The sequence below is a fragment of the Nannospalax galili genome, unplaced genomic scaffold (assembly GCF_000622305.1).
Source record: "Nannospalax galili isolate Female #2095 unplaced genomic scaffold, S.galili_v1.0 scaffold115, whole genome shotgun sequence".
Taxonomy (NCBI): domain Eukaryota; kingdom Metazoa; phylum Chordata; class Mammalia; order Rodentia; family Spalacidae; genus Nannospalax; species Nannospalax galili.
This window is the reverse complement of record NW_008340588.1, coordinates 6,736,328-6,762,301: the sequence shown is the minus strand read 5'-3', so window position 1 is coordinate 6,762,301 and position 25,974 is coordinate 6,736,328. Positions and strand designations below refer to the sequence as shown.

The 25,974-nt window shown below is 37.8% G+C and overlaps 1 protein-coding gene across 1 annotated transcript in view; it reads left to right on the top strand.

Moving 5' to 3' along the window:
- Window positions 1–6: 6 nt before the first annotated feature.
- Nab1 (NGFI-A binding protein 1) overlaps window positions 7–25,974 on the top strand; it is a gene marked incomplete in the record, with an annotated part of 41,020 nt that continues 15,052 nt past the window's right edge. The window contains 4 exon segments of the mRNA XM_008835615.1: window positions 7–45; window positions 10,878–11,712; window positions 20,868–21,001; window positions 24,060–24,111. Of these exon segments, the coding sequence (XP_008833837.1) occupies window positions 10,897–11,712; window positions 20,868–21,001; window positions 24,060–24,111 (1,002 nt within the window).

Sequence of the window (25,974 nt, the reverse complement as noted above, 5' to 3'; positions counted from 1 at the left end):
CTGAGCCGTCCTCCGAGCGCGCCGGGCCGCTGCAGCCGCGGCCGAGTACGTATCGGGCGGGCGGGCGCGGGGCTGCGGCTCGATATCCACACGCGGCTTTGGACTCGAGTGGGCGACGGCAGGAGCTGCGGGGCGGGAACGCGGCCTGGGCCGGACGCGAAGCCGCGCGCTTACGGGCCGGGGTCGGCGGGCTGCGCGCTTGGGCGGAGGCGCGGCGCGAGAGCTTGCGGGTCGGAGAGGAGCCGCCTCAGCCCGGGTCGGGCTTTGTGTTTGATGACTTTCTCAAAGTGCTGCACTTACCGTCCTTTTCTCCCCGGGTGTCCTCATCTTACTGTAGTTTTCTGTTTTAAAAGCGGAAGGAGAGTTTTGCTTGGAAGTGGCTTTCAGAAACTTGGCACCGAGGTGCAGGCGAGCGAGAGACTCATTGTGCCTCTGAGGCTGAGTGAGGAATGTGCAGACACATGTACGTAGACGCTTTGGAGGCAGAGGTGTGTGACCTTATGAGGATAGACATTGAATGCGATCAAATTTTTGTGATCTGCAGTTGCCGGATTGACGAGATCTGAAAAGACAGGCGCTTGGATGGTTGAATTGGAATTTGCATTTGTAGATTGTGCAAGTTTTGCAGCGGGTGATGGGAAAGAATCATACCCTCGTTCCCTGATCTTGGAGAGCTTGTGAAATTTTGGAATGGCTCTTAATTTACAGTTTGATCCGAAAGCGCTGATTCGGAGTAACTTGTCACGGCCGATGGGTTTGCTAGTGACGTGTCTGCCAACTTTAAGGAGTGCAAAGATCAGAAGCTCACAAGGATAGTTTCAGATCTCGTTTAAAAAATATTTTGGCAGTTTTAATCGGTAATATTAGATTGCATAGGAGCACAGGAATGAATTTAAAATAGATTAGTCACATACGAATTGCTTCGCTGTCTTGTACATGGCAGTGAATTAACCTTTTTAGATTTTCACTTTTAAAAATTTCTTCCTTTGTGGAACATACCCAGTTATGACATTTATAATTCATCCTCGGGTCTTAAGAAGAAATATTGGGAGAGGATGCATAGGATGTCGAGTCTCTGTTTGGCAGGAGACTGTCTTCCTGAAGATTGAAAGAGCTGGCTTCGGATCCAATATAAGTGCCAGTAAAAGTGACTTAGTTTCAAGGGTGTTCCCTCTCCCCAACCTTTGCATCATTCCAGACATCTAATTCTGTTCTTTCGTTAAGCTTAAAAAGCAACTAAGGAAGCTATTGAGAACTTGTAGATGACTGGCAAAGTCGGCCCTCTTTATCCCTGTTTTGGGGTTTAGATGTTGGAACATTAGGTCTTGAAAGAAAATAATTTCAAGGAACCTTAGGGAGATTTTTTTTTTTTAAACTTGTATCATGTTTTGCAATTCCACCATTGGAAATACTTTGTATTTCCTGCCTCTGTTAGTCTGTTATATGTGACAGTAAGAACAACAAGAAAAATATTGAGACACTGGAGATTTTTGTTTCATTCTGGCTCTTGTCAATGTAATTCAGATGACAAATTCATAGGATTGCTATAGCGGATACAAAGAAATTTTAGTGAGCCTTTATGTCTAATAAGTAAGTCATAGCTAATATTTTCTTATTTGGGAATGAATGTAATTGCATAATCTCAGCTAAGCTAGTTTTCTATTTGTGTTACTGGTGAATAACCACTACCCTATAGGAAAATCTAGGCTTGTTTTCCTCTCTTATTTAGACAGCTAAAATACTTTCTTTTAAACTTTAAGTACATACTGGTTTATTAAAATTTGGGGGGATTTGCATTGTAGATGTTTTGAAAGAAGAAATTATAAAATGGGGCAGATCTTTGAAGAATTTGTTTATGAACTTTAGATTTTAGAGTTAAAGATGATTGGATGGAAACAAGTATGTCAGATTTTTGTGTCTGGAGACTTAGATTCTATCTTAATGTTAGGCCTTGTCTGTTCCATTAGAATAAACCTGTTTTTTTGTTGTTTCATTTTTCATAATGATCTAAAGCTACGTTCTGAGTCCCACAGGACCATCATATATTGGGGTTACTTTGATGGAAGAGACTTTTATGAACAGTTTAATCATGTAATGTCTAATCATTTCGTCTGTGCATATTTCTTTGTGGAGTTTACTATATTACAGAATAAGTAATGCCCAGTTGAGCATAATTGAAGGTTGCTAACTCTTTTGCTTGGGACTTGCTCTTACCTGCTGCTCTCATCATTTGAAGAGTAGAAAGAATAGTATGGTTATCCTGTTAAATGCAAATTTCCCTTTTGATCTGACATGTTCAATAACTCATACAATAGTAGAATATGCTCTCTTAAACTTAATAATGGAACAAATGGGAAATTTGAGAAGTTGATGCTGGGGAAAAAAGCATTAATCCTCATCTTGAGAATTCTTAAAGCTAAAACATATCATTAAGCTTTCAAATAATTTGTCACTTCTCAATACATTGTATTTAGGAGGCTGAATGCTAATTTGCATGATATGTTAATAATTTTTAAAGAACTTCTGAAAAGATAATCAAATTTATGTATATAAATCCATTGCCTACAGACTCTACTTAGAATGCCCCTAATGCTTGTACATTGACTTTCCTGTTGGCTGACTGAAGAATTTCCAGCTATTATGTGTAATGCTGGTATTTGTCTGTTGCTATTAATGTATACTTATTGTTTAATAGCCAAGTAAATCTGATTTACCTTTTTCTAATTTTAATGAATGCATTTAAACTTACGCATTCATTATTTAGATTAAATTTTAAAGGCATCTCTCAAAAAAAAAAGTCTACAGTTTCAGAATTGAAGAAAGAATCCACAGGGGAGAACTTTTAAGTACCCCAAATTAGCATTAATTCATTATAAGCCAAAGGTCAAATTCGTAACTCTGAGGGCAATAAAACCTGAAATTGTCCAGACTTAAGATACATCACTGTTGGTCTGGGAGTGTAACTCAGTGGTGGTATGTGTGCACAACGTGCTTTAGGCCCGTTCAGTCCCCAGCACAAAAAACTACCCCCAAAACAAATGAAGAAATACACCACTCCATGCTTCCTAATAAGAGTGCCTAAGTAAATCTTTTGGAACTTGAAACATACATAGGAGTTAATAAGTATCCAGGTGAACTCTGCAATCTTAAATAACCCATGAAATGTAACTGAACCACATTTAGTCCATTTTTTAGCTTTGAGCTCAGAGGTCTAGGACTAGAAGTGAGAAAAATTCGTTTCCTACAGGCTCATCCTTTCTTATATCAAATTCTGACTTCATCTTCAACCTTTTTTATTTTATATTTTAAATTTTTAATTTTTGAGAATTTCATATATGAGTATTGTATTTGTACCTCTCCCTCCGCCCTCCCACTTTTCCCAGTTCCTCCCCCCATTCCCTCTCAATTTCTGTTTTCATACAAACACACACACCTACTGAGTCCATTTAGTGGTGCTAATATGTACATGAGCTTAGGGCTGACCACTTGGGATTAGATAACCTATGAGGAGGCTCAACACTGGAGAAAACTAATTCTTCCTCTCTCAGCAGCCATTGATTGCCAGTAGCTCTTCATGTAGAGGTGAGACCCTGTGAAACATCCCCAACCATGTTGGCATGCTAACCTGGGCTGCCATTATTTAGGTTTTGTTTAGTCACTTGTATTATTGAAATTTCATGGGTGCAGCTTCCCTGTCTTGTCTGAAGATACTATCTAGCAGCAGGTGTCCTGGCCCTCTGGCTCTTACAACCTTCAGTATATCAACTGCATCCTTCCCTCAGGCCTCTACTTTCCAGCCTATCACTTCTAAACTCAGTGATACCTAAGGGGCTTTACCAGTAATCTCTTCAGATTTGCAGTTTCTTTTGTTGGTGCAGCAGACCTCATTTAGATCTTAACAGAGAAACAGTCTAGTGGAACTAATTCACCTTAATCTGTAAGTGACTCAGGAGAGCTAAACCAAGGCCTTTTACACTTTCTCTAACTGGTTGCTATTGACTCAGATAACTTTAAAGCAAAAATTTCAGGCTGGGTTGGGGGTGAGGAGGAATTAGAAGTCCTCTGCATAAATAAGATAGGCCTTACTGTGATTTTGCTCTTGGTTTCTCCTTACTCCTTGAGGAATCTTTCTTCCTCAGAATATCATAGACTTCATGAAAGTGTATGTAGTACATTTTCACATGTGCTAAATATGTGTATGTAGCAAAACTTTCTGTAGCATAGAAGGAAAATGTTTAAGAATAGATAGGAATCTGTTTACAGGTAATGACTATTTGATATTTGTTTGTAACATATTCCACTTAATTTTCAGAAACAGACAAAAAAGACACAAAATCTCTCATGCTCAAACCTGAATTCTTTTAAAACTTTAAAAAATTCTTTTTATTTTATGTGTATGAGTGTATTGCCTGCATGTATGTAAGTGCACCCATGTCATGCAATGCCTGCTGAGGTCAGAAGAGGGCATTGGATTCCCCTAGAACTGGAGTTACAGAAGGTTGTTAGTCACCTTGTAGATGCTGGGAATTTGATGCAGCCAGTGCTTATAAGCACTGAGCCATCTCTCCAGCCCCACAAACCTAAATCTTGAAAATGCTGATTTGAGGGGCTGACCTCACACATGATATACATTATAACTGACCATGTGTAGTTTTCTGTTTGGAGCCCATCCTTGAAGCTCTTGGGAAAATAGCCATGTTATTAAAAGTCTACAGTGTAGCTAGCCCTCTAAGAGAGTGGAAGTGTTAAGGACGAGTAACTGTAAAGGATCCTAGGTGGTAGAAGGATGCAGTGGAGTATGAATACGCCAGTGCTAGATTGGTAGTTTAAGTGGGATACTCATGTACCGAGAGGGTGTTCTTTTTGATGTATGACAGAAGGCTGTGGATCAGATTCTCATTGAACCACTGGGTATCATCATACAGCAGTCTTTATAGAAATAGCATCTATGTAGAATACTTTGCTAGGAATTATGGTAAGTAAAGATTAATGAGACCTAATTCCTGTCCTCAGGGTGTCTGTCACCAAACAGTGACTTGTTTTCAGAGCCAGGATTAAGTCCTTTGTTCTGTGGCTCCTTGTATGTAAAACACTGCATTGCATTTATCACAGTACCTAAATGGCTGCTTCTTCTTCACCTGATTCTTCATGAGGTCTTTCCTCAGTTTCCTTAGAACTGGCTCAGTATTTGGCATATTGGAAAAACTGAGAAACTGGTGAGGGATAGGACAAAAAGGGAAAAATTATGAGCATTCCGAGACACGGGAGGAAACCTATAGTGTAACTGTATGGGAAGAGGTTTTATGTCTGTGAAGGAGTGTCTGGGACAGACATGTTAAGAAGATGAGAGAAGCTTGCTGGGTAGATTTAGGTGTTCAGTACCTGTATGAGTACTTAGGTTTCTTGCTTTAAGCAGTGGGAAAGCATATAGAGAAGAGTGAAGAGCCACACCTGTCCTTGAGGAGGATAAAGTTGGCATTTGCAAAAGTCAGATGCAGGGAAATTGAGAATGCTCTCAGAGTCAGGGCAGGAAGCAGTTAGGTGCACACCAGAGTTAGGTGCTTTGGGGACAGAAAGCAAAAGGCTGAAGATGTGGCTCAAGGACATGTACTTTGAGAAAGGAAGAGGAGAAAGCAAAGATGGAACGTGGTTACTAATCCAGGAGACAGGGAAAGTGCAAAGGAAACACTGGGGCATTGCAGAGTCCATTTGGAAGTCAAGAAGACAGGTAGAAAGTGAGATGGTACACTGACTTTTGGTCATACCAAATGAGGTTTTGACAGACCCCATGTAGAATGCTGTTATACTTCAGAAGAACAGTTCAGGCTGGTGGTTCTCAAGTATTTTCAGGCATGATGATCACTTTTTAAATTAAAAAAAAAAACCTGCAAATACACATTTTATTTTTAGCATTTTTATTGATAATGCAGTCAATATTCTTTTTAAATTTTTTTATTTATTATTTTTATGTGTATGAGTGTATTGCCTGCATGTATGTGAGTGTACCCATGTCATGCAATGCCACGGAGGTCAGAAGAGGGCTTCAGATTCCCTTGGAACTAGAGTTAAGGCTAGTCCGTAGCTGCCATATGGGTGCTGGGAATTGAACCTAGGCCCTGTGTAAGAGCAGTAAGTGCTCTTAACCACTGAGCCATCTCTCCAACCTCTGCAGTCAATATTCTTTTTTAGTTTTATTTATTCATTTTATGTGTTTGTGTGTATTACCTGCATGTAGGTAAGTGCACCTGTGTCTTGCAATGCCGGTGGAGGTCAGAAGAGGCTGTCAGATCCCTGGGACTGGCATTATAGACAGTTGTTAGCTGCCATGTGGGTGCTGGGATTTGAACCTGGGTCTTCTGTAAGAACAACCAGTGTTCTTAACCTCTGAGCCATCTCTCCAGCCCCATCAGTCAATATACTTAAAAGAACAAATTTGGTTATACTTTTAAATGAGTTTGTACCTTAATGAAATCATAGAAGTGTTCATTTACCTTTATTTATAGTGAAAAGCATCATTTTTGCTCAGTAGCCATAGTTCAGGGTACATTTTGATTTGAGATTTCTTTGTAGTAACTCTGTAGTCTCTGCCTATGAATGATTGATTGGTCTAAGGCACAGCTTCTTAGACTAGGTCATTACCCTGGATGGGGTCATGTAACTCAATGTGGGGGATGTTGAAAAAGTTGGTAGTGGTTCTGAACTCATAAGAACTTTAAACAAACAAACAAACAAATCCTGTAATGACTCTGAGGCTGGCAGTGCTCACCTGTGTTGCATCACACAGCTGCACTGCAGCCTTGGTTCAAAAGATAACATGTATCATTTGCACTTGCATATCCTACGTGCCCCACAGTACCAATGAATGCTTGCAAAAAGACTGCACCTTGGGTCTTAAGACTTGTTATGTTACAAATTGCAGTGCTTTGCTGTACATACAGAGTTTTCTGCTCCTATAGAAATGTAATCAATTAATTATGGAAAACAAAGACTTCTAGTATTTTCCTGCCATCATTCCTAACATAAGTATCAAAGAAGTATGTCTGTGGATTGTATTAGATTGTTTTTAAATTGCTGTTTGAGTTGGTCACTTGAGTTTCACAAAAAAACACACATGAAATTATTAAATGAATTTTGGCTTGAGCTTAGGAAATAATTTCTAGCAACTTATGAAATGGTCCTAAACACACTTGTATCATTTTGTACTACATATTTATGTGAAGCAGTGCTCTCAGCATTGACAATTATAAAAATTTAAATATTGATCAGCTCTGAAAAATGTTACAGATGCTCTGGTCCAGCAGTATCACATATTCAAGCAAGATTTAATTCTTTATGTAAAAATATACAAGCACATCCTTCTCATTAGTATATAAATTTGCTTTCATCTTTAATAAAGGTAAAATTGTATTTACTAAATAATTGTTTTAAAATAAATTTCTTTGATTTATTAGTAAATTTTGGTCAGTATAGCTATTTATTATATCTGTATTCTCAGCGTCTTATAAAAAAATTTCGGTGCATGCCTTTAATCCTAGCACCCGGGAGGCAGAGACAGGTGGATCTCTGTGAGTTCAAGGCCAGCCTGGTCTACATAGTGAATTCCAGGACAGCTGGAGATACAGGAAGACCCTGTCTCAAAAAGACAAAAAAAAAAAAAGAAAATTCCAGTCAAAAAGGGGTTGCGGATGAGCACACCTTTAATCCCAGCACCTGGAAGGCAGAGGCAGGCAGATCTCTGTGAGTTCAAGGCCAGCCTGGTCTACATAGTGAGTTCTGGGCCAGCTGGGGCTACAAGGGAGACCAAAAAGATCCTGTCTCAAAAAGACCAAAAAAAAAAGGGGGTTTGGGGGTTGCAAGTGGATAAAGTTGAAAAACAGTCCTGGTCTAAGCTACAGTTAACAGTTTTGGAGATGACTGTCTTTAGCAGCAGTTGACTCCTGGTGGGAGTAGAAGAAATCATCAAGGAATAATACTGAAAGACAGTAGAAAAGAGATAGAGTGCAAAACCCTGACAGCTCGGTGTGGCAGCCCATACCTGTAATCCCAGCACTCAGGATTCTGAGGCCAGAGGACCACCTCAGGCTAGTTTGGCCAGCATAGTAATGTCCACCACCCCCAACTCCCAACAACAACAGTAACAAGTTTAGAGAATTCTTGAACTTAGAATATAGTAAAAGATTAAAGTAGAGAAAGGAAAATTGTGACATTATCAGAGTTAAATGAAAAACATTTCAGGGAGGGATGTATATGAGATTTATGAGGGACACCTAGGTGATAACTCTGCAGTCACTTAGACTTTTGATAGAGTGATGGGTCCTGAAAGCAGACTGGATAGAGGTAGTTTGAATGATTTTTCTTTTTCCTAGAGACCATGAAAGGTGCCTCTCTGTCATTCCCAGAATCTTCATACCCAGGCCAGGAGAATGTCAGGAAATTTTTGTTTACCATAGCAGAACAAGAGTTGACTGGTACAGCTTCTCATTTTACTTAGCTTGAACCTGGCAGATGACTGTTGCTGCTTGTAATAGCCAAAGTGAGCTGGATTTTTTTTAAAGCTTTGGGACCAATCATTACCATTTGACCTAGTGAAAAATAAGTTGTCTAAAACTAATGTTTTTAAGTTCCTCTTTCTAGCACTGTGATTCTTTTTACTGATAAGTAGATGGATAATGCTACACTGGGACCACAGGGTTTCAGGTTATCTTGGAAACAGTAACAACGAGTAACTGTTTTTTTTTGTTTTTTTTTTTAAACTATGGACTTTATAAAAAGGCCAGACTCAGCTTGGTGTTCTAGGATGTCTTGGAAAAGCCAAATACAATAGTTTTTACCTGGGTGGTTTTACTGTAGCTACTTGTAGGCAGGATTGTGTTTGGAACCTTTGATACTTTAGTTGAGATCAGAGGGATACAAGTACAACTTGTTTTCAGCTTGTTTGACCTTCATGTTGAGGCATGAATGGCACAGATTTTTGTGTAACCATTTCTTTCAAATCCAATCAAGTTAATGTATGAAGTAGTGGGTGTTTAAATGATCACAGCAGGCTTTGGAAGGAAGCTGACACATTCCTCTGATGTGAAAGCTAAGGGAGAAAACTCCTTTCCAGCAGCAAATGTGGGTCTTTAGAGAGCCTCCTGGGACTCTGGGCAAGCTATCTTTCATCTGTTATCTTGACTTTGGAAATGCACACTTGGGCTCATCATTCCTTATAACTACTTACCAATCTACAAGTTCTTTCTCTTAATAACTGGGAGGTTTTCTTTTCTGGGTAAAGAGGAGAAAGGATACTACTTGGAAACTACTTGATCATTTAGGTGATCAAGAAGACAGAAGGTATTTACTCAGGATGAGGTAGAGTGACCATGAAGTAGGCCCGATCTGAACAGTCACAGAACCTGCAGTTTCTGTTGCCTAGAGGATATGCTGAATGAGGATCTTGGACAGTTTCCTTCATCTGCCAAATCCTGGGTTTCCTGAGATAAAGTTCAGGGACTAAGGAAACTTTTTCAGAAGGACTGTAGATAACTTCTTGAGTCTAGCAGGAGCCATTGGACACACATTAAATATACTGTTGAAAAGTCATCAAGGCCCTGTCCATACTAACCCAAGTAAATAAAGAACCATGAAGTTTGAAGAGGTTGCTAGTTGATCCAAATGTTGTGATTCAAAAGTTCCAGGAGACAGGGCTGAACAGTTGGTCTTTAGAGTGATAGAGAGACTTGTTCTTAGTTGGGGTGGCTCAGATTAGAATTTTATGTAGCATTCTAGTTGGTGCCTTTTGAAACCAAGTCTAGGCATGGTGACTTCCTTGTTTTCAAGTGTTTGCCTGTGTACCTCTGCTTCTATATCTCAGTTAACTGTTCCTATATTCCAGTAGAGTTGAGAACAGGTCTTCCATATTCCTCCAGTGTGTGCATGCTTTTGGTCATCTGTGAATTTCTCCATAAAGGGCTTCTGTGTCTTTTTAATCTTATAGGTGTATTGATTACAAGTTTGCTTCTGGTAATGGAAGTAATTGGCCAACTCTTCCTTGTGAGGTCTCCAGTCAAGGAGTACCTTTTCAAGGCCCTGAGAGGTGGGAATGTGGTTTTCTGAATCTTTCTGTCTCTTCACTATCTTGCTTGGCTCTCGTTCCATTTTGATTCTCTGCTGCTTCTTTGGAGGGCTCACCCCCCTCCAGATTTCATCCTTGTATGGAGATATCTCTGATACATACATAGACCCCAGTCTGTTATTCTTCATGTAGGGCAGTTCTACATTAGCATTATAACCGGTGACCCGAGTTTTCTATATTCTCAATACCTGTCATAATTCTTGACTCTTACTGAGTATGTATTCCATTGTCACCTATCACTTCCTTCCTTAAGCCATCGGAAGTACTAACAAATGATAGCCATGTCCTCTTCTGTACCACTTGCACCAAAGTGAACATAATTCATCACTTGCTCGAACTTTTGCTACCCCCCATCCTGAGTCGTTAAATATGCTATTTTTTGTTTTATTACTACCAATTCACATGAAATTATCTTCTTTCACTTACTAGGCTAATCTTGTTTACTTTTCTTTATAAAACAGGAATAACTAAGTCTGTCTGACTGGGTTTGTTGTGAGGATTAGACATATGTGATGCAGTGTATCACATTGCTTAGCACAAAATAAGAGTTCAGTGATTGGTAACATATTGACTTCTTACCTCCTGCTAATTTTGATTTACCTTTACCGTTGTGCCTCCACCCTAGGGAGAAAAGCATATGGGGACTGCTTCCTTAACCATCATCTTGTTTTCTTACATTGCATGCCTAAGTCTTGTTATGTCTAACCCATTTCGTTTAAGAAATTTTAGGCAATTGTGAATTTTTCCTCTCTTCTTTTTCTAGGTTGAACCCATCCACAGTAATGGCCACGGCCTTACCTAGGACCCTGGGGGAGTTGCAGCTGTATAGAATATTGCAGAAAGCTAATCTGCTTTCTTATTTTGATGCCTTTATCCAACAAGGTGGTGATGATGTCCAGCAACTCTGTGAAGCTGGAGAAGAGGAATTTTTGGAAATCATGGCACTCGTGGGCATGGCCAGCAAGCCTCTTCATGTTAGAAGGTTACAGAAGGCTTTGAGAGACTGGGTTACAAATCCTGGTCTTTTCAATCAGCCCCTGACTTCCCTTCCTGTCAGTAGCATACCTATCTATAAATTACCAGAGGGCTCCCCAACATGGCTGGGAATATCCTGCAGTAGCTACGAAAGGAATAGCAATACCCGGGAGCCGCATTTGAAAATCCCGAAATGTGCTGCCACTACCTGTGTGCAGAGCTTGGGACAGGGGAAGTCGGAAGTGGGGAGCTTAGCACTGCAGAGTGTCAGTGATTCCAGACTCTGGCAAGGACAGCACACCACAGAGAGTGAGCACAGTCTTTCCCCAGCAGACCTGGGCTCCCCAGCCTCCCCAAAGGAAAGCAGTGAGGCTCTGGATGCTGCAGCTGCGCTCTCTGTGGCCGAGTGCGTGGAGAGAATGGCCCCCACGCTTCCCAAAAGTGACTTGAACGAAGTGAAAGAGCTGTTAAAGAACAATAAGAAGTTGGCCAAAATGATTGGTCACATCTTTGAGATGAATGACGAAGATCCACACAAGGAAGAGGAGATTCGAAAATACAGTGCAATATACGGCAGATTTGACTCAAAAAGAAAGGATGGAAAACACCTCACGCTCCACGAGGTACGAAGTACATGGCTTGTTTCTGTGAGGATGTGTGAGATGTGGTGCTGGACCCTAAAGGGGAACTTAGTGATTGTGTGCAGGAGAGGAAAACACTTCCTAAAAGCAATATTAAAAATACCCCTTAGGACAATATAGCTCTTTTATGAAAGGAGACTGTTTATTGTGTTAGGGCTGTTTTCTATAGAACTCAAACATGTTTGCGTTTTAGAACTATACAGTAAGATTTTTTTTTTTAATGTCAGAATTTGAACAGTGAAAGCATACACTTTGTATTTGCAACAAATTTTTGTTGCTGTTACTTAAAATAAGATTTTAGTGGTAGATAGTCATTAAAATTTTCTTGTACACTTTTGTAAGAAAAAAATGTAAAAATAATAACATACAGCCATTTCCTGCTACTGTAGAAAACAAAGGTATAGTAGATGAATGCTCAAAGAATTTTACTGGTTAGATACTTAGCATTAAATATTACCATTGTTGCATATTTATAGCACTTTATCCAGAAGTCATCTGCTTAAGTGTGCATACGTATGTACATATATATATATATACATACATACGTTATATGTAAACCTCGTGTGAATGTGTACAAACTTTTGCACTTACTTGCTTTCTCCTATTTATCTGGCCAACATATCTATAAAATTCAGCTTCAGCATGATCTTAAATTAGGTCTTTTCTGTTGTCTTTTCCTCCACATAGAATGACCTTTCCTTTTCATTTTTATCCTTATGTACACTTCTCTTATAATAAGTTCAAATCACTTTGTTGTAATTTGTTTGTATCCTGGTCTATCCCTTGCAGTATCATATCTTATCCCCAGAGTCTAATGTATCCAGTGAGTGCTCAGAAAAATGAATGCATCTTCAGGTGTGAAAAAGACTTTCTTAGCTAGATTTTGTAAAAATAATCCTGTATCCTTCAGAAGAAAGGAATAAATTCTTAGTAAAGAAAGTTTAGGTTAACTAGTATTTCACATTCAACCTCACATTCTTTTCCCTCAAACTTGTGCTTTCATATGAAAACGAATTATGTGCTCACTGTGAAGATGTTTAGTCAGAAAAGGATATAAACTATTGCATTGTAAACTTTTGGAAACTGATCTTTACGGGTATAAACATGGGATCTTGTTCTCCAGATTCCTTGGTTCTGAGTGAAGTAACATGGCCACACAGACTATGAAGTTCTTGTGTGGCTTGCATTATGCTCCATAGCATGCGTGGCTATTGTTTACCTTCACTGTTCATGTTGTGGTATCATTTAGATTGTTGCCAGTTTTTAAATTTTAGGTGTGGTGGTATATGAACATTATCTTGTTCGTGTTCTTCTGTAGAATGGATCCCCACACGTAACTTGTGGGATCAAGGAGTATGCAGATGTGATGCCGCTGACATATGTGCTTCATTATTAGTATGCAAATGCCCGTTTATACATGCATTTGCAGGTAGTGCATTTTACATTTCAAGGTTTGCAAGTCTAATAGATGAAGAAAATCAGTGCTCAAGCTACTTGTCTTAGTGAGAATGAGTATCTTTTCATATGTTTAATGCACATTCAGTTTTACACTCATGAAACTGTTATAATAGTACAGTTGTTTTTAAAAAAATGGTAAGAACTTTTTACATCTTAATCATTTGTCTTTATGTAATAACATTTTCCCAGATGATCATTTTTCCTTTGAAATTTCACTGTTTATCACATGTGAGCTTGGTTCTATATAATCATATCTGTTGATCTTGTTCTGTGTGGCATCAGTAATTTTGTATCCCCTCACCAGGATAGACTTACTATAAATACCATAGCTTCATAACAATCTGATTCATTATCTAGAAAGACAAGTTCTCCAGTTTCCAGTCTAGTGCTACAACTTTTGAGGGTTTCTTTTTTTTTTTTAGGATTTTGGTAATCTTAGATATTCTTCCAAATAACATTTTAGATACATTTATCAAGTTTCTCAAAAATGTGTGTTTGATGGGTAGGTTATTTGGTAACAATGTATTAACAGTAATGACACCTATGTATGAATAGAATATATGTATCTCCTTATTCAGATATCTTCCATTCCTCAGTAATTAATTTTTTAATTCTTTTAGTCACATACTTTTTACATTTATTGGGTCAAATTATGTGTATATTAAATTTCTATATTATACTTTTAATTCTTTGATTTAATTAGAATGAACAAATAGATATAAAACGAATATACTCATAAATGGGATGTTTTCCCTCACATCTGTTTTAAATGGCTATTCCTGGCTGATTTTTGTATGTTAATCTTATTTTCAGCAATTTTACCATCTGATCTTTATTTAAATAAATTATTTTAGATATGAATACTGGAGTTTATGATTACAGAATTGGTTAGCAACAATGACTGAAATCATATTAAGGTCTTCGCGTGAAATTGCTGGTATCATGTATCCTGCTTCACAGGAACCTTTGGGCAGATGTAGATGGCATGGTTGCATTATAATTCAGATAGACTTCAATGCTTTCTATTACGTGTAAACCAGTAGAGGAATCCAGTTACTAGATGTGTGTAATTAGTAGAAAACAAAAGGCAAAACATGTGGGTGATTTTAGTTTCATGAGTTAACCTACTTTTAATAGACTTCTCAAAGCACTGTAGATGAAACAGAAAGTTTACACAAAAGGCCCACACTTTTGTCAAAGTAAAAGTGATTTTTATAAGATTACTTTAATAACCCTACTCAATCTCACTATAAAGAAAATATTTTTAAACAGTTCAAAAAATTAGTTTTATGCTTGGATTTTGCTACAGGGCCCTTTGTTTCTTTAGCTAAATAATAGATTCTGGTATTGAAGTAATAAGTCTGTCCTAAGTTCGCCAGAATAAGGGAAAACTCAAAATGAACACCAGTGGGCTGAGGGGGAGATGGCACTTTGGAAAACTTCGCTGGGGTTTCTGAAATCTGCCTGCAATCACTTTTTACTTGTAACTGGTTTGTGAATGTAGTCCAGTAATTCATGTTCAGATGGAAGTGAATGAGTTAAGTGTTATTCAAACGTGTGACTAAGACCTTGGAGAAAATTGTGAGGGAATGAAAAGGAAGTAAGTACAATCAAGTGGCCTTTTAGGTATTATATAAGTGTTAACTATTCTCACTTAACTAAATCAGAGAAAGACTTTAGTTTTTCTAAATTTCTTTTAAAAAATATTTTACCTATTATTTTTATTTTATGTGTATGAATTGTATTGCCAGCATGTATGTAAGTGCATTCATGTTGTGCGGTGTCTGTGGAGGTCAGAAGAGGGCATCAGATCCCCTGGAACTAGAGTTACAGATGGTTGTAACTGCCATGTGAGTGCTGGGAATTGAACCCAGATCATCTGCGAGAACCATCAATGCTCTTAACCACCGAGCCATCCCTCTAGCCCTATAGTTTTCCTAAATTTCTAAGATTTAAGAATGTTCTCAGTTTATCTTCAGTTTTCAAATAAGGAAATATGTAACTTACTCTTAATTCATTGTTGGCTTCCTCTAACTTGTAAGAGTTTTCTTTATAAAAAATTAAAAAACAACCTTCAAAGTCAAATGCTGTATGTAGGTTACTAGTAAATGAAAACCAGCAAGTTTTCTACACCTGAAATTATTTTTCAGCTCTGACAAGTCCATATGAACTTTTTCCTGTGCGTATTTCTTTTTATTTGTTTCCCAAAGTGCTGCATCCTATAAAGAATTGTGGAATGAAACATTTTAGATGCTTTTGAAGCTAAAGAATCAATGATGCACATGCACACTATGCACACACATACAAGAATTGGTGAGTCTTAGGATATGGCTTAGAGATAGTCTGTCAGACCATGTAGATAGTGCTGGGCATTGATAAGACTGCAAACCACCCATTCTTTGTCGGGGGCAGGTACTAAAGGACAAGGGACTAAGCCAGATGTAGTACTAAAAAGAATTTCATCAGGCAGAATATTTCATCTATCCAAAGATAAAGTAGTAACCAAGAGGTGGTAAACCAGATCTTAAGTCAATGAATGATGAGAGAGAAAATGAAAATTGAAAATGGCAAGGTAGTAGAGAATATAGGAACTTATGATGTAGAAATAGAAGCAGGGACTGGGAGATGGTTTAGTGGTTCAGAGCACTGGTTGCTTTTGCAGAAGCCCTGGGTTCAAATCCCTTCACATACATGGCAGCTAACAACCGTCTATAACTCCAGTTCCAGGGGAGCCAATAGTCTCTTCTTGCCTCTTTGGGCCTTGCATGCATTTGCATACATGGAGGCATGATATTGACACATAAAATAAAAAATAAGTTAAAAAATAAAAGAAGAAATAGAAGCAGGTAGAGAGTATGACATTACAGAATATTTGTCATCAGATAGCAGCTTCTAGCCAGAGAGCTCTAGCACTCAAAGATGCGGAAGAGTAGTCAATGGATAAATTACAGTCCTACTTGAAACTAGGAGCTGTGTTGCAAATAGTTACCAAGATTAAAAAAAAAAAAAAAAATCCAGCCCTAAGCAAGCAGTGATGTCAAGCTAAGTCAGTTACCATTGCAGTGTTGTGAAGTCAAAGCTGAGAAGTTTCAGAAGAATCCAACAGTTTCAGTTTTGAGAGAAGAGAAAGAACTGAACCTGAGAGCCCCATAAACAAGAGCACATTTTTCATAGCTGTGTTTCCTCTGTGCTCTCAGATTAGAATGGAGAGTCTTCAACACCTAATACTTGAAAAGAAATGTTAGGCTTTTCTTCTAGATGACTTTTAGAATTATATGACTATAAAGGTACTCTGTGTCCTTTTTAATCACTTGATAAGCTTACATTTTTTTTTCTAAACATATTTCCATTTCATCTTAGTTTCTATACATGCTGGCATGAAGTTACTTATAAGTTTTAAGCTCTAACATAGTCAATGCATGTCTCTTTTTTCCCTCCTAATCACCTTTGCTCAGAAGATTGTTAACTTAGTTTTCTTTCCAGAGTTCTGCAAACTAGGGTCAATGGACCCAATCCGGCCTACCTCCTGTTTTTGTGAATAAACAGTTGCAGCCAGGCTATGCCTGTTTGTTGTCAGTGATTGCCTTAAGCTACAATAGCAGAGTCTAACAGCTATGACACAGACTGGCCTGGCAATCCAAAATATTTTCTCTGTCTTATACAGAAATAGCTTGATCTTTTTAAAGAAACACCTTTTTGTTTAGTTGGGATTCTGGATTGTGTGTGTGTGTGTGTGTGTGTGTGTGTGTGTGTGTGTGTATGTATGGGTGTATGGTCTTTTCTAACTTAAATTGGGTATTTGGTTTATTCTATGATTCTTAGGTTTCTGATTCCAGAAATTGCAGCTCTTAAATTCTTGCCATGTTCCCTTTGATTCGGTAATATTCTCAAAGTTTTTTAAAAATTTATTTGCTTATTTTTATTTTATGTGTATGAGTGTTTTGCCTCATGCATGTAAGTGTGTCACATGTGTGCAATGCCCATGGAGACCAGAAGAAGGCATCTGATCCCCTGGAAATGGAGTTACAGATGGTTGTTAGTTGCCATGTGGGTGCTGGGAACGGAACTGGGGTCCTCTGCAAGAGCAGCCAGTGCTCTTAACTGCTGAGCCGTTGCTTCAGCCTTTGTTCTCAAAGTTTTGATAGGAAGTTATTTATTATTTTTCTTTTTATGATTTTTTTATGACTCATAACTTATTTAGAAATATTTTTTTATTTCTAAACACTAATGAACTTTCCCCCTTAGTTATTTTTCTGATATTTCTGTCTGAGTTACCTGTGGTTGATGCTCTCCTTCCAGCATGTAGGTGCCTAGGGATTGAGGTCAGGTCATCAGGCTTGTTGGCAAGTTCCTTTACCTGCTGAACCATCTCGCTGGCCCTGTTTTCACTTTTGATGTCTAATTTCTTTGACTGTTTTATGATTTATTTGAGCTTCTATTTTTTAGAACTTTAAAGGCCCCTGGGACAAGGTGGCTTTCCCTAGAAGTTACTTGATTTTGCTTCTACACGTTAACTGGAGACACTAAAAATTCAAACCTTGTGAAAATAAATTCTCAGTCCATTAAGTGTGAATGAATTAGGACTGAAGAACTTTGTAAAGATAGCTTTAGAGTTAAGAAATCACAAGAGGTTTACCTTCTCTTCCACATAGCTCTGAGATTCAAGACAGGTATATTTTCCTTGCATTCCCCTAGTGCAACTGGTGATTTTCTGGTTGTAGTGCTTAAAGGTCAGCTTTAGGGAACAGGAGATCTTCAGTCACTTCACTTCACGGGGGCACTAAGGTTTGCCCCTTGGTTCTCTCCCACAGTTACCAGCCCCATGAAGCTATGGAGATAGAAACTTAGTTCATCTAGTTTAGCAACTGTGTCCTTTATTTACTCCTTTAAAACGCTGTCTTCATTTATTGTGGCTCATTTTCTTTACTCACTTTCCAGCTTCTCGAGCATTTCAAATAAAGTCCCTGTCATTCCCCCTTCCCTGCCCTGCCTATTTATTCAACATTTTTATTGTTTTTTGTTTGCTTGGCTGGTTGGTATGGTTTGTGTTGGTATGGTTTGATTACTTTTTTTTGTTCCTGTGATTCAAATACCCTGACAGAAGCAGCTGAAGGAAGGAAGGCTTATTTGGGCTCATGGTTGAAGGTATAATTGATCATGTGAGGAAGTCAAGTCAGCAGGAGCTTGAGGCAGCCACAGCCTAGAAGAGAACCCTGAAAGCCTGTGTCAGTTCACTGTCTCCTTTTGTACAGTGTAGGACCTCATCCCAGGGAATGCTGCTACCCACAGTGGGTGGGTCCTCCTCAATTAACCTAAACAAAATAATCCCCTGCATACATATCCAGAGGCCTGTCCCCTAGGTGATCTTATCAGGTTGACAGTTGAAATTAGACATCTTGGTTTGGCAGATGAAGTTGTGGTAACAGTCATGGTACCTTGCCCTCTTGAGTGTTAGAAATGACAGTCTAAATTGCCTTTTGAGCCTCTTTGTCATGCAGTATTCATGTAATATTTTTATGCCGACAATACTTAATCGAAAGTTACAGCCATTTTATTGATGAAGATTAGCATTTTAACTACCAGTAAAGAGACTATTTTCATACAATCAGTTATTCATCCTTTCTGAAGGTAAAGATAACTGAGTTTACTTTTTAAGTCCAATCATAAATGATAGAAAGCAACCTGTAAGAAATTGTTTACATGAAGAAAGGAATGTTAGTATTTTGAACAATGAAAAGAGGCACAGGAGAATGTGCAAACCAGCCAAAGGAGAATACCTTAGTATTTCATACTTTAACAACATTAGAATAGTGACATTAAAAAAAAAAATAACAGTGTTAGAGCTGTAGTTTTGGAGTGTTTTTGTCATTTTTCTTTATAAGTATAATTGTCACTAATTTGCTACATATTAGCAAATAGGGGCATTAAAATCTAGATAACACTTGCCAGGTTTTAAAGGGAAACTTCATAATCTAGCTTCTTACTACAACTTGGGAGTGAGGTAGAATTATTTCTCTAGTCTTAATTTTCTGCCAGAAGCATTCTTGAGGTCAGGAAGAGTTAAGTCCACCATTTTAGTCAGTTGGAGCCAGAATTCAATGACAGTGAATGTGTGATGAATGTTTTCCTGGTTGGCAGTACGTCTTCAGAACCTTGTTTTCAGTGTATGTTGAAAAGTTACTGTGTGGCTGTACATAAACTGGTAGTTCTGAAATGTGGTGAATTCACATATCTTGCTGATAATCAGATAATTTCTATAGTAAATTAGATTTATGAGTACAAAAGAAATAGCTACTTAAAAAGCAATTTGAGAAGAGTCTTCATGGCCATTGGAGCTTCTGCCATGCTGAATTTTAGCATATGATTCTTTAAAGTATATTTCACTTTTAACCTCAAGAGCATTGAGCCTTTCAGAAGCACTTTGGAGTCAGGTGTGTTGGTGCTTTTCAGTAAGCCCAGCACTTGGGAAATGAAGACTGGACGATCATGATTTCAAGGTCATTCTCTCCTTCACAGACAATTTGAGGCTAGCCTGGACTATATGAAACAATTTCAAAGAACAAAATAAACAACAGAAATCAAAAAGGAAAACACTTTAGGAGGCAATTAGCCTTTGATGGTTCTCTAGGAAGGAGAAAGAAGGCTGATAAGGTCTTTTTCAGTGACACTTTTATATTGAGCTGTGAGCTTAAAATAGGAAGCCTGGGTTTATTATAACCTTGCTATCAATAGTAAAATTAATTGTTTTAGAATAAGCACTATAATTACAGTTGGAAGTTTATGAGATAAGATGTTAGAAATTTGTATTACTATGTATACATTCTAGGTGGATTAAATACTAACACTGGGAAGTCGAAGTATTAGACTTAAATGTGGGGAAACTTTTTGGTAGTATTAGGACAGGAAAAGTGTTTCTATACATGGCAGTCAAAGAAAAAACTCTAAGCAATGAAAAACTTAAATTCAGCATCACATGCGAAACAAAGTCATGCTCGACTCATAAATAATTCCTAAAGTCCATAAGAAAATGAAATGCCATAATAGAAGAAACTGACATGCCACTGGTAAATAGATTTTAAATAACTCACATACCTTTAAATAAAAGGTTGTTTCATGATGAAATAAATGAAAATTATAACTAAATGTCATTTAGATCTATTAAGTAGACAAAGCTTTTACGAGACAGAAAACAGTGTTGTACAGGGTTCTAGGGAATGGTTTTATCATGAGTGTTGATAGCATTATGATTTGATGAAACTTACCTGAAAAGAAATGTGGTTGGACACAAAAATGCCTTAAAGTTTAGTGTACTCTATGACCTAGCAAGTCCATTGGTAGGAGTTTTTGGTCAAAGAAATACTTAGATGTGCAAACATGCAGAATACCTTTTACTCTTTATTTTTCCTTATTATTCATAAACTCTTCCTACCTAGTCAAATATGAAGAATAAATAAATATGAATAGGTAAAACTAAGATAATTATTTTAAATCAAGTGGGCTCTAGAAGATGGAAAAGGAGTTAGCCCTTGTAAAATCTGGCACAAGGAATACTTAGGAGGAGAGTGTCCTTGAACTGTGATTTCAGTTTATATAGATGGGGTTTATATTAAGCGAAACATTTTATCACTCAATGAAATAGAATTTCTTATAGTTTTTAAAACTTGAATTTGGATGTGCAGCTTACTGTTAATGAAGCAGCCGCTCAGCTCTGTGTGAAGGATAACGCCCTGCTGACCAGAAGGGATGAGCTCTTTGCACTGGCCAGGCAGATTTCTCGAGAAGTCACCTACAAGTACACCTACAGGACCACCAAGTAAGTGCTTGGTAAAGAGCAGCATGTTTGAATTGCTGGGTAGAAGTAGAGTTTGAGATATTGCTCATTGATAGGCTATGAGCATTTTGAAAAGAAGTATTTGATTTTGGTACTGTAAAATTAATTTTCAAGGACTAGAGAGATTACTCAGTGGTTAAGAGCACTGGCTGCTCTTCCAGAGGACCCAGGTTTGGTTCCCAACACCGACATGGCAGCTAACAACTGTCCGTAACTCCAGTTCCAGGGATCCCATGCCCTCTTCTGACATCTGTGGGTGCACTAACCATACTTGCAGGCAATATACTCATATGCATAAAAAGTATTTTAAAGATTATTTTTCAAAACATTGTTCATAGAGATCTTTTAATAAATGATTTTTAACTGGTACGTAAGTGAAGCCAACCATGGTTGAGTAGGACCTTTGACTTATCTTCACATAGACAGAACTGGTAAAAGAAAGGAGCCAGGGGCTCCTCCCAAGCCCATGTGACCCCTGAGGAACAGATCCTCAAATGGCCTTAAGAGTAAAAATAAATTGGTTTATCTGGGCCAACTGTAGGGTCTTAAACACCCAAAAGGAAAGTATAACCAAAGATTAAAGGGGTTAATATAATTTTTTAAGAGTCCATATGTATAGCTAAAGGCTACATAACAGGAAGCAATGCCAGGCAGGAGATACCTTCCTTTGAGTTGTTGGCCAGGGTGGCCCAAGAGACTCCCAGACACTAACTCTGCGTAGAACTGGGAAAATGAACAGCAGACCCCAATCTTATCTAAAGGAATATTGACAACTGATTGCTGCTAGATGAGGAACAGCTGATCTTCCTAAAGCAAGGCTCTCTAGATAAGCTGACTAGATTCAGCAGATGGACAAGCACTGGGGACAACCTGGGGACGCTGACAACACAATAGACAGTAACGGATGACAGAGTATATGGTCTATGGTAGGGTGCCATTTGGGAAGTGGCTATATAGATGAGTAAGATTGTTTGGGATGTTCTGTATGATATACACACAAAAAAATCAACAAATTAGTAGAGGTGATAAACATTACCATTGAAATCTACCTGATGATTTTATATACATACTCAGGTGCTGAAGATCTGAGTGTAACCGACTGACTAGTAATAGTCAGATACATAGAGATTAGAGATGCATGTGCAAACATCTGTTAGTAGCATTAAAAATGAGTCTTTCTGTAGGAAGCAGTATATTTTAAAATGAAATGGCGATCTTTTTTAAAGGTTAAAAACTCATTCAATTTTATGTCTTACAGGGTTTATACTCAGTTCAATATTGTATAGCTGTATTAATTCAACTGTGAACCTAAAAATTTACAGCCACTTTTGAAAGAGATGTATCTTAGCTCTAGAAATTGTTATTGAATATGTTAAAGCGGTAAAGGAATGCTTCTTCTAATTATGTGGTTATTAAATAAATAAAAAACCCCACTATTCCCTATTTAAAACTAATAATTATTTATAGTTATGATTATGCATTAGTTTATTTTAAATAAAGAAAAATTCTAGAAAAAAAGCATAAAAGTTGTGCATATCGGTGGGGACCACATGATATTTCAGTTCATATATACATTGTATGATGTTTAAGTCAGGTTAAACCTACCTATTCAAACATTTATTATGTATTTATAGTGAACACATTGAGAATCCTTTCTGTAGGGTTTTGAAATATATAACATATAATTTATCCATAGGCAGCTTACTGTGCTATGGGCAGAGGAACGTCTTGCTCTCAACAGTGATTTTCATTGTTTTGCTTAACTCTCCTCTGGTCATCCTTTTTGAAAGACAGGGTTTCCTAGCGCTACAGTACTCTTGAGGTGTTTGAGCCATTCTCTCACAAACTTTGGCTTGAGTGTGATGATGGATAGCCTTTAGTCACACTTGCCACCCACTAACTACTTGGTGAACTCTGTGAGGAATCTGGCTCCTTTTGCAAGGTTTTACAATTTGAAACCAGCTGATTTTGTAAAAGATTGTGATTCAGCTTGTCCAGTCCTCTTTTGTTGGGTTCTTGCTTGTAGACTTTTGTTGTTAGAAATAATGCCATAAGAAGTAATGTCATACTTAGGATATTTTGCTTATTCCAAGATATACTTTTAAATATTTTCACAGTGAAGTATAACTCAGAGTTTACGTTTCATAGTTTAGTTGGCAAGACTATATCAAATAATTGAATGCCCCAGAACTGACAGAGTGTCATTTCATAGATCTGCATTAGAACCTCTGGGATAGATTCCTAAAGAGAGATTTCTGAGTCAGTGGTAAATGCATCTGTGGTGGTGGTGGATAGGCAAAATATTTCTTTCTTTCTTTCTTTCTTTCTTTCTTTCTTTCTTTCTTTCTTTCTTTCTTTCTTTTGCCTTTTTGAGACAGGGTCTCCCTGTAGCCCTAGGTGTCCTGGAACTCACTATGTAGACCAGGCTGGCCTTGAACTCACAGAGATCCACCTGCCTCTGCCTCCTGAGTGCTGGGACTAAAGGCATGCGACACCATGCCCAGCTATATAACCTTAAGTGTCTTTTTTTTTTTTTTTATCTTTTTGAGACAGAGTTTCCCTGTAGCCCCAGCTGTCCTGGAACTCACTATGTAGACCAGGCTGGCCTTGAACAAACAGAGCTCTGCCTGCCTCTGCCTCCCGAGTGCTGGGATCAAAGGCGTGCACCACCACAGCCTTAAGCGTCATTTTAAATGATCCTTCTTGTCATTTTATCTTAAACTGTTCCTGATGAACTAGAGATACCTCCTTGATACTGTTTTCTTTACCATTTAATTATCTTGAAATATTTATTGGGTATTTTCTCTGGTAGAGCTCTTAGGTTAGTGCCTTTAAAATACATGTCATGCTATCTATGTATTCCCTAATATAACTTGAAAATGATGGAAAATCATTTCCATTTGTTAATATTCAATACATGTTTATCATTTCTTACATAGTGGTTTCAGGATTATATATTCTGAGGGAAGATTATAGACTGAACTGCTTCAGTAATGCTGAAATGTTTTGCCTTAAGTTTTTCTTTTTCCCCTCTCCTTAGGTCAAAATGTGGTGAAAGAGATGAGTTATCACCAAAAAGAATTAAAGTGGAGGTATGATCACGTGTAATATATTCTTACACTAATAATGCTGCTTCTGTCACAGGATCATCAAAAATAATATGAAATATTACTAGTTCAGACAAAAAGAATGAGTCTATAAGCTAGTAAAAATGAATTATAGAATCTTAAAAACTATGTAGGATTTTGTTATTCTAAAATATCTTTAGTGTTTTGAACTAGAAAAAAATTCTTAAAAGGAAATTATATTGACTAGATTGATACCTAGTTTATCAAAGGTTGATTTATTTCAAAATTGGTGTCTTATTGATTTGAAAGTCTTCACTGGTTAAACAACTCTTTTTATAATCTTTCATCATTAGTAAGTATACTCAGGAGCTAACCTTTAGTTGCTTCGTATTATTTGAGGGAAATATTATCTGAGGGAAATGACAGTTCAGTGGCTGTGATTCATGGAAACTCCTCTGTAATTAAAACCTTTCTCAAGGGACCCTTGTTGAAACTGCCCTGTGATTTTTAACTTGTAAGTGGTAAGGTAGGAATTGAGCAAGAAAAACATGCTTTCTTAGGGTTCTGGGAGTGTAGAATGGTTTCAGAACCTCTGTTCTTTAATTTGATTAAATGCTTTTTTTTGAAAAGTCTGGTTTGCAGCCAAGTGGAAATTAGAGTCAGGTGGCTCTTTTCTTCCTTTTTTCTTGGGTGGGATATATCATTCTTCCCATTATTTAATTTCAAGTTATACCAGGTTAGCTGTGATTGACTATCTTAAGTTTCCATCATCACATTATCTGCAAAACCCTTTCTTCACATCAAGTCAAAACCATCTTGTAAAAACATTTTTTCTTGTTTACATCTTCCCAGTGGCTCTCTGTTCCTGTGACAGAATCTAAACTTCTGTAGCATCTAAGACCCTACATAGTCCAGCTCCAGCTTGCTTCTCTTTGCTGACACACTTTCCTGTTCTGTTTGTCTGCACTACTGGCCAGTGCTCTCTTTCTGGAACCCACTGAGCTCATTGTTCCTCAGGATACCCCTCCTTCCCTTATCTAGAGTTATTTACCCTCGGTGGCCATGGGAAACAGCTCAGTTTCCCTGACTTTCTTGCCTTGCTTTCAAAGGGGCTTTTGTAAACCCAGATGACACCTGCTGTCTTGTTTTATAGCACTTAAGACTGTCAAGAACTGTTAAACATTTGTGTATCAAGCTGCACTATGCTGTCCAGTGGCAGAGCCCCTGTCTCACATCTAAACTTCAAGCAATATCTTTCTGGGTGCTAACGAACCTCACAAAGTACCTTATCTGCACAAACTTTCTTCCTATTCTATGGTTGTAAAGAGCTAAGTATATGCAGGACTGTTGGTCTCTAATCCGAGGAAGTTTGTCTAGTAAACAGCTGTAAGCTTTGAGAAGAAAATTTAGCAATGCTAATTACAAAATATGTTTTATATTTAAGAGATTGTCTTATGATATACTTCTTGTTTAGCATGAGTAAGAAAATGGTATATCGGGAAGATAAAGTATATCAAGATAAGTTAGTGTGATTTATTTATACCTTACCTCTGACAGGATGTATCCTAAGAGGGCTGGACAACTACTTATGGAACATAAAAAATTAAGAGCCAAAATCCCTATCTCTTGCCTTTGCCTAAAATTTTAAAATATGAGTTAAAAGTAGACTCAGTTGGTAACCTATCTTTTTCATTTAAGAACACATTGGGCTCCTTGAACAAACTGTCATTATCTCCAGTAATGATAGTGTCATCAGGAGCTTCTTAGAAGGAGAGAAGGACAGGTAACCCACAGTCCCAGTCTGCTGATGGCAGCAGACTACATGGATGGACTGTTACTGTATGTGTCTTACCTGTTAGTTTTCTCCATTTATTAGAATTTCTGGAA